The sequence below is a fragment of the Cryptomeria japonica genome, chromosome 8, assembly GCF_030272615.1.
Source record: "Cryptomeria japonica chromosome 8, Sugi_1.0, whole genome shotgun sequence".
Taxonomy (NCBI): domain Eukaryota; kingdom Viridiplantae; phylum Streptophyta; class Pinopsida; order Cupressales; family Cupressaceae; genus Cryptomeria; species Cryptomeria japonica.
The window spans coordinates 542904179-542913815 of NC_081412.1; the positions used below are offsets into that span (position 1 = coordinate 542904179).

The following is a 9637-nucleotide window of genomic DNA, read 5'->3' on the forward strand; positions in this document are numbered from 1 at the left end:
GAACTCACGCGAGCACTAGAAAAAAGCAAAGCCAAAGCAGGGAGATTGAGGAAATTAAGCGGACTGCTAAGAACATGGAGCAACTAGAGCTAGAAGCTGCTGAGCTTCTTAAGAACTTTACCTAGCCTTGGTTTTTTCTGTAGGTCCTATTTGTTGTCTTTTTGATGCTGGCTTTTTGTTTCTTGGTCAGCTGTCTTTTCTATGTTCGTTGTCTCTTTCTTTTTTGTAGTGCTTTAATGGCTATCTTTTGATCTCATGTTGTAATGGGTTTCTGGGGCCCATCAAAACCCGATTTCCCTTAATAAAAAACTATATTAAAATCTACACTAATTAATATAAAAAGACAACACTTGTGATTTGATGGTTTTCTTTTTAACACAATGGATTCAATCTAGAATGCTATAAGTTTGACTCATCATGAACTAACCTAAAAAGGTGATGTGTAGACTTTCAAAACCTATTCACCCTAAATTATAAAGGCTACGGTAATTGAAAACATCTTATGATAATTGTTGGGTCATTAGGACTAAGATCTAGTAGATTAGACCCTTGGATTGATCTACTTTATAGTTTATATATTTAAGTGAAGATTCAAAAATAATACACAAACATATATGTAATCTATATGTAAATCAAATATTTTCTAATTTCCTTTACCTTAAAAAAATGAAGTGTATTCCAATGGTTTTTCTTTATTCAATCATGTGAAGTAATTGCATAATACATATATTTAAATATTAAAATATAAAAAAATATCACACAAATATATATTTAGTTGATTTATAATAACATGCAAAAATCATCATACTTACATAATGCCAAAATGCCAAAATCATTATCATACTTACATTATGCCAAAAAAATTCTCGATCATACATAATCACAATTATAGCATTACATCATCGCAACCACTATCCATTTATCTTTGAGCTCTTATGCATGTGCTACATAGATGAGAGCAACCATCATCAATACAAGAACTTGGAGGATAGGAGAACAATGTAGACAAGCCTATCTTGCATGTGAAGATGTACTTAATTTATTTTATATTATTTGAATGCATTTATAGTTCTCTATTGATTGCTTGTTAAATGCATTTGTAGATCTAAGTTAGTGGCTAGATCCTATTAGTGTTTACAGATAGATCAATATTCAACATATATAACAATTCTTTTATATTTTAAATTATTTAATTTCAAATTATACAAATAATAAAAAATATTCAAAATGTTGGTATTATGGATGTGTTGCATTGATTTTGTCATTGATGTCAACACTTGTCAACACTTATCCTTCTGGATATCTTTGGTTATGTTGAACCGACACATTATGTTCATCGGCATGTTCAGTGACTTATGCACAATCACCGGTATATTGTTCACCGACACTGAGGATGACTTGTTATCATCTGGACATCACTTGGTTATGTCGAAGACATGGTTTGGATACTTGGTTTTGGTATTTCGGTTATTGGTCTAATCGGGTTGACATATTTGTTGTTACCGGCAAATTGGTCTAGGTTATGGACCAACATGCATTATCTATTCCAAATCAGCACAACATGTTATGGAGATGATTTAATTAATTGGATATTGTTGTAATTGTATTAAGTCGACATGATGCATCGCATCTTGACTTATTTGTAATTGATTTAATTGTAATATTATTAGTTAGCCGACCTACACATTTGGTCTTAGGTTTTGGTATATATGCAAGATCTCATTTGTGAGATAATAAAATAGCATAGAGAGACGATATATGGTTATGGTAATGTAGCATGGTATTTGTGAATATTGAAGATCATATGAGCAGACCATAAAGAAGGTTCAAAGAAGGTTTGAAGGTGATTATCAGAGCTTAACTGGTACTGAATCCAACATTGGAGATGCTACTTTGAGTAGTACATTATCATTGGATTTAATCATCTAATTGTAGTCAGTGTGACTCCTATCTTCTGATTGAGCAGTGAGCTCTAGGCGGTTGGCCTTTCTGCATGTGCAGACCCCATTTGTATACACATACTATCTGCAGTAGTATCATATGATTGTGGGTAAGGTTTCCCACCGTGGTTTTTCCCCTTACAGGGTTTCCACGTACAAATCTCTGTGTTATGTGTTGTGGACGTTGTTTCTCTTTCTGTTCTATGCATTGAGTTTCACCAGTATTAATATTTACTGTTAAACTGTCTACCAACATTAAGTTTGGTTTACCGGTATTAAGTATCAAGTTTGATTAAGTTATATTTGGGTTGAAATCAATTGACAATTGATTCACCCCCCCCTCTCAGTTGCCTCCGGATCCTAACACAAAATAAAAACAAAATATTTTAAAATAGATATAACTATAAATACAATAATAAAAAATAAATAATAAAAATAAAAAATAGAAATGAAAATAAATAAGGATTAGGAGTAGCTTGTAATATACATATATATAAAACAAGAACTAAACTAGTTAAAAATATAGAATTGAAAACAAATAAAAACTAGTATCAAATAGTTAATATCTAAAACAAGAAGTAAATTTCATTTAAAAAAAAAAAAAATTACATATATAAATAAATAAATTTTAAATTAAATAAAAAAAATAATATTCATTCTTACAAAATTAATGAGTTCAGTACAGTCTTTTGAGGTATGAATTATTGTATTATTTCATTCTTTCTAGATCTCTTTTTCATGACGTATATGTAAAACATATAATATATCTTTGATGATATTTATTAATTAATTGAAAATTAAATATGATATTTATTTTTATTTTTCAATCAACTAATTAATATTCTTTTCTTTCTACCTCTCTTTTCAACAACATGACTCGGCAACGTCTACCCAGCACATAAATTTTACCATTGACCATGTTACCATGTTTGATAATTAATTGAAAAAAAAAAACTTGTTATATTTTAATTTTTAATGATTTAAAAAACATGGTCAAATGGTAAGTCTGGGTGCCGCATAGACAACGGCGTATGACTCTGCTATTGTCGGTAACGTGAGGCCTCCGCCTGGTTGACTCAGTCCTGTTACCACCCATCCTGCCATCGGAGGAGATGACTTAACATTTGATATAGAGATCAATGAAACAAATTATGCAGATTACCTCAACATAAAGATTATAGGTATGGCTGGGTGTGAAGTTGGGTTGCGGAATTTTGGATTTTCAGTGTTGCAGGTTGCTATGGGTGCTCTTTTGTTTTGTGCTGCTGCCCTAGGAGAAGTGAAAGCTCCATCAATAAATATAGGTTGCATAATCGCGTTGGACACAACTAATGGAAAAATAGCTGAGACTGCTATTGAATTGGCGGTTGAAGACGTAAACAGAAACACCAGCATTCTGAATGGCGCGCTCCTCAAAATTGATATCCGAGATTCCAAACAAGATGCACTCACAGGCGCTTCTGCAGGTAACAACACCTCCTCTTTAACGGAATCATCTGTTCATTATTGCTCTGTTTTTGTGTTCATTTGTTTTGGAATAAAACAAAATATTAATGGGTTGAGCTGTGTAATGAATGTTGCAGCATTGGAACTTATAAGAAAAGAATGTGTAAGCATAGTCGGCCCACAGACATCCGCGGTGGCTGAGTTCGTTGGGTATTTGGGCGTCGCAGCGCATGTTCCAATTGTGACATTTGGTGCAACGAATCCCTCTCTTTCCATGCATCGATATCCTTACTTCGTTCGCACAGTACCCAATGATAATATGCAAATGAGGGCAATAGCAAAGCTGATAGAGGAGTATAGATGGAGAGCTGTGGTGCTTGTGTATGTAGATGATGATTTAGGCACAGGGGCCATTCCAGCCTTAAACGATGCCTTGCGAGATGTGAGGGCAAAAATTGTTTTCAAAGCTGCAGTGCCTCCCCAGGCCAACGCCTCCTCAATGAGAAATCTTCTTGAGGATGAGTTGATGGGGCTGGAGTCGCGAGTATTCATCGTGCATATGCATGCTGATTTAGCTCCAATCCTGTTTTCCGAGGCTTCCAAATTAGGAATGATAAGCAGTGAATATGTATGGATCATTACCGACATATTTGCCACTCTACTGGATTCCTTCAACGCTACTTCTCTCCTCTCTATGAATGGTGTGTTGGGAGTCAAAAGAAAACTTACACAAACCGATCAGCCAAGTGTGAATGAATTTACAAGAAGATGGAAGCAGCGGTTTAGAGCCAAGAATCCTACAATACCAAGCCTGGAATTAAATTCCCGCGCACTCGTTGCATATGATACGGTATGGGCGATTGCTTTTGCAATCGGTCGTCTCCGGCGTATGAAATCGTTCAATGGGGATTTCTCAGAGACCTCCAGTAGCACCAAGATTTTCAATTTCAAGGTTTTTGACGGTGGAGAGCAATTGCTTAATCAGATCCTAGGGACAAACTTTCATGGTCTGAGCGGCCTTGTTCAAATAAGTCGTGAAAGGGGAGAACCTTTGGAGTGCTCCTATGATATAATAAATGTTGCTGGAAATAATTATAGTGTAGTTGGGTCGTGGACTGAAAGGGACCTGAATATATCTTGGAAACGAGAAATTCATTGGGGCGGTGGATCAACAAGGACGCCACGCGGGTGGGAGATACCTGCGCAAGGCAAGAAACTGAAAATAGCGGTTCCTTGGCGGAAAGGCTTTACAAAATTCGTCAGCGTAAAACCAGTTAAGGCCAGCGCAGGTGCACAAAACCAGACATATGAGATTGCTGGTTTCTCTATTGATGTGTTCACATCGGTGCTCGAAAGATTGGGTTATAATTTGACGTATGAATGGATACCTTATGGAACTGGCGATGCCACTGCGGGCTACTATGATGACCTCGTCTATCAGGTTTACCTCCAGGTCAGTTCACTTATTTGTTCCTTTCTGCATTGTAAATCTATATTTCCGTCCGACTGACTGAAATTAAATTTGAAAACATAAACAGAACTTCGATGCGGTTGTGGGAGATGTAACGGTGCTTGCAAATCGGAGCAAGTTTGTGGATTTCACACAACCGTATACAGAGTCGGGATTGATAATGATGGTAGCAATTTCAGACAAGCGATCAAGTTATTCCTTGGCCTTCCTGCACCCCTTTACTCCAGCCCTGTGGATAACTACTGTTGTATTTTTCATATTCACTGGAGCTGTTGTTTGGTTTTTGGAGCACAGACGAAATAGGCAATTTAGAGGGACGCCCCGGGAACAAGTCTTGACATTCGTCTGGTACTTCCCCCGCTCACTCCCTCTTTGTCTCTATACCATTATTCACAAATTACATCCTAACACGAGTTTATATAATATTTAAATATTGTTATAGAGCATTTTATTGATGGTTCTAGTGAATCTGTTTGCAATTATTTGCAAAATTGTAATTGTCGATATCCTTACAACATACGAAATTTTCTGATTTTTCTGATTCAATTACTTGGTCTTTAATATGCAGGTTTTCCTTTTCCACACTCTTCACGACTCAAGGTAACAAGATTTTATCCCTGCTTATTATTACAGATGGTCAAACTATAGTGCAATTTACAGTGCTTTCGAATTCTAAATTAATTTTGTTGATTGCGCAGGGGAGACGATTGTAAGCGGTCTGGGTAAAGTAGTGGTGGCAATTTGGCTTTTTGTAGTTTTTGTGTTAGTGTCTAGTTACACGGCCAGCCTGTCTTCGATGCTTACAGTCAGACAAATTGTACCAATTGTTGAGAGCCTTGAGTCTTTAATCGCCCAAAATTTGCCAATCGGGTATCACCAGGGATCTTTCATAGACAAGTATTTGGTACAACAGCTTGGTGTGGATGAAAGCACACTTCGCCCATATTCATCTCCACAGGATTCCGCCGATGCACTGAAGAAGGGACCCAATAACGGAGGAGTGGCTGCCATATTTGAGGAGCAAACTATTGCTCAAAATTTGTTAACAGGATGCAATTACTATGCGAGACTTGGTCCCGTGTACAAAACAGGAGGCTTTTCATTCGTAAGTTAACAAACTTCTCGGTAATCGCACACCCATTAAAATTAACAAATTGTATGATTGATTCAAATTTCGCGTGCAGGTGTTCCCAAAGGGGTCTCCGCTGGGTTCAGGTATTTCCAAGGCTATATTAAATCTTTCGGAAAGCAAAGATATGCAAGCAATTCGGAAGAGGTGGTTCAATTCAACTGAAAACAAATGCAACATTGAGTCTGGTGGATTGGATTCAAACAAATTGAGCCTCGAAGACTTTTGGGGCTTATTTCTTCTCACAGGATGCATATCATTTCTCGCCCTTGTCTACTATTTGTGTCACCTGCTTTACCGATTTGTGCACAGAAATGAGAATTCATCCCATGACAAATCCATCTCAACCCGATTGCGAACGTTTGCCAATTATGCAGACAAGAAGGACATCCCAGCACCAAAAAGAAAGAGATATAAGACCGCAACTTTATCATATGGAACTGAGGCTTCCACTTCGTCTAAAATTCCTGTTTGATGGCGGTAATGCTTAGCTGCTCATCTTCTTTCTGGGAACATCAGTACCGTCTGTTCACCGCCACTGGAAACTTCTACCGTCTTCAGTCAACTCTCTGCCAACTGTTGTTTTCCCCTTTACAAACTGGCATCTGATCATCGAATGCAACCTGATCTTGACTTGGCGTGCACTGCAAGGCTATAAACCGCCCTTTGTGACTATTGTAATAATCTGACAATCTTACACAGAGAACAGATTAGAGACCTCCGCAGAGCTCTGTATCTGTATATGTAATTGTAATCTTCACTCAGATTAATAAAGTGTTGTTGCTGCAGCAATTTAACTCTATTTTTGTGTATGCCCTGTTTTGTTCGCTCTGTTTTATGCTCTGTTTCTTGTATCTTTTCCAGATCCAACATTCGGTATCAGAGCCTGGACTGGTTGCAAGAATTTATTTTGTGTGAAACAGCACCTGCTGCAACGTGAAGGAGAAGCTATAACAGAGAGATATTTCTGCAGTGTGAGAGACTTTAAAAGCTAAGTTGTCAAAGAAAAACAGTTGTCTGAAGAGACAAATTTGGGCATTTAAAGGAGAGAAGTAAAAAGACTTTCCTGTTCTGTTGTTTTTGAAATTGTGGCAACTATCAGCAATAGTTTGAATTTGTCACAGCCACATATTCCTTTGTTTAAAAGAGAAAATTATGATTTCTGGTGCATCAGAATGAGAACACTGTTCATTTCTCAAGGTTTGTGGGATTTTGTTAAGAATGGCTATTCAGAACTTGCAAATGCACAAGTGCTTGCCTCTTGGACACAAGCACAACAAGATCAGCTAAATGAAGATAAAAAGAAGGATGCAAAAACTCTCTTCGTCATTCAAGAAGCAGTACACAAGACAATATTTCCTAAAATTTCTGCTACAACAAAAACAAAATCAAAAGAGGCTTGGGATCTTTTGCAAAATGCACACCAAGGAACAGATACGTTAAAAACAGTTAAATTACAAATGCTTAGAAGAGATTTTGAAAATCTTTTCATGAAAGATTCTGAATCTATGCAAGATTTCTTTACTCGAGTTATGGGTTTAGTAAATCAAATTAAATCTTATGGAGATGATCTCACAGATCAGAAGATAGTAGAGAAAATGTTGAAAAGTTTGCCTTCGAAATTTGATCCTGTTGTAATAGCTATTGAAGAACTAATGGGGTCTCCGCAAACACATGAGCAAAGGATGAATTGATCAATGAAAAGATGATTGAACAGGGATTTCAATTAAAGCTAAACATTTCAAAAAATAAAGAGAGAAACTTTGTTGAATTATATGGAAAATTCAGAAGAAGAGATAATGAAAGTAAAGAAAGCAATAGTGGACGAGGCAGAGGTTATAACAGAAGAAGATGCTATAGCAATAATGAAAGAGGTAACCAAAATTATTACAAATCACAAGTGTAATTTTTGCAAAAAGTTTGGACATTATGAACATGATTGTTGGAAAAAGAATAAGACACGTGCTAATTTTTTTAAAAGAAAAATTAGTGCAAAATAAATTATTTTTTGCATGTGATGTTACAAATTTTTTTTCTGAAAGTGTTTGGCTTCTAGATAATGGCTGTGTTAATCATATGCAGGGAATAAGAATATCTTTGTGAAGATGGAAGAGTCTCCTAAAACAAATGTGTGATTGGGCGATGATAAAGAAGTTGAAGTTATGGGCAAAGGAACAATTGCAGTTAATACTAAACAAGGTATGGAGAAATATTTAAATGATATGTTGTATGTTCTAAGAATTGCACATAACTTATTGAGAAAGGATATTAAGTTGTTTTTCAAAATAATGAGTGTGTTGTCTATGATAAAACTGATAGCAATTGGATTGTAGCTAAAGTTGGTATGCTACAAAATATAAGTTTTCCTCTTGGACTTGCATATGTGGAAACTCAAGCTTTGAATGCAGTCCTAAATAATGAATCATGGCTATGGCATATGAGGTATGGGCACATCCATTTTTGAGGGTTAAAACTACTTTACCAAAAACAAATGGTAAAAGGGTTACCTCGCATCGAACGAGATGATCAAGTCTATGAAGGTTGTATTATCAATAAGCAACATCGAGACTCCTTTCCTATCATAAAGGCTTGGAGAGCTAAAGCACCTCTTGAATTGGTGCATGTTGATGTTTGTGGTCTAATGCAGACCTTATCTCTTAACAAAAATAGGAACTTTCTTATTTTTGTTGATGATTATAGTAGAAGAACTTGGGTATACTTCATTAAAGAAAAGTTAGAAGCATTTTCTACATTTCAGCATTTCAAAGTTAATGTTGAAAAACAAAGTGGTTGCTTCTTAAAGTCTCTATGCACAAATAGAGGGGGAGAATTTAATTCAAATGAATTTCAAGGCTTCTGCAAAAAGAATGGTATTCAAAGGCAACTGACTTCAAGTTATACTCCTCAACAAAATGGAGTAGTTGAACGTAAGAATCGTACAATAGTAGAGATGGCTAGAAGCATACTCAAAGCTAAAGATCTTCTGAATACTTTTTAGGCTGAAGCAGTAGCTACATCTGTTTACTTGCTAAATAGATGTCCAACAAAAAGTGTAAAGAATATGACTCCCTATGAAGCATGGAGTGAAAAAAAACCTGGTGTGGCTCATCTCAAGGTATTTGGTCGGATTGCCTATGCTCATATTGCAGAGAAGAAAAGACAAAAAGATTGATGATAAAAGTGAAAAATGTTTTACTGGGTATAGTGAAGAAACAAAGGGTTACAGGTTATATAATCGAGCAACAAAAAGTTTGATAACCAGTCGAGATGTAATTTTTTTTGAAAAGGATACATGGAAATGGAATGAAGAACAAGAAAGGCCAATAATTGGGGGAAGAGAACAAGAAGTTCCATCTCAACGTACTAGCTCAAGCTGTAGACACCTAAAATTGTCATGTCTAATTAAATAAATATATTTATTTATTTAATTATTTTAGCCTAATTCTTCTATTAATTGAATAAATCTTTATTTATTTAATTAATTCATTTATCCTCTTCTAGCCTTATTTCTCATTTAGATAAATATATTTATTTATTTAAATTATCCTTTTCCTAAATTAAATAAATACTTTTATTTATTTAATTGATCCCACTTCTTCTATTAATATCTTTATTTATTTAATTAATTCATTAACCTTTTCTACCTATGAC

General features: G+C 35.5%; 1 protein-coding gene across 2 annotated transcripts; it reads left to right on the forward strand.

Moving 5' to 3' along the window:
- The first annotated feature begins 2999 nt into the window (after window positions 1-2999).
- On the forward strand, window positions 3000-7829 carry LOC131078458 (glutamate receptor 3.3). 2 transcript variants are annotated; one of them, XR_009358807.1, is made up of 7 exons: window positions 3000-3406; window positions 3524-4839; window positions 4925-5205; window positions 5426-5457; window positions 5556-5962; window positions 6042-6730; window positions 6851-7829. XR_009358807.1 is itself a non-coding variant. In XM_059210803.1 (6 exons), exons 1-6 carry the CDS (start codon window positions 3124-3126, stop codon window positions 6459-6461), a joined length of 2739 nt encoding a protein of 912 aa, XP_059066786.1. In that variant the 5' UTR covers window positions 3000-3123; the 3' UTR covers window positions 6462-6825. The 2 variants fall into 2 exon arrangements, 1 of the variants encoding a protein (XP_059066786.1); XM_059210803.1 differs by lacking the exon at window positions 6851-7829 and having other exon boundaries at window positions 6042-6825.
- Window positions 7830-9637: the final 1808 nt, after the last annotated feature.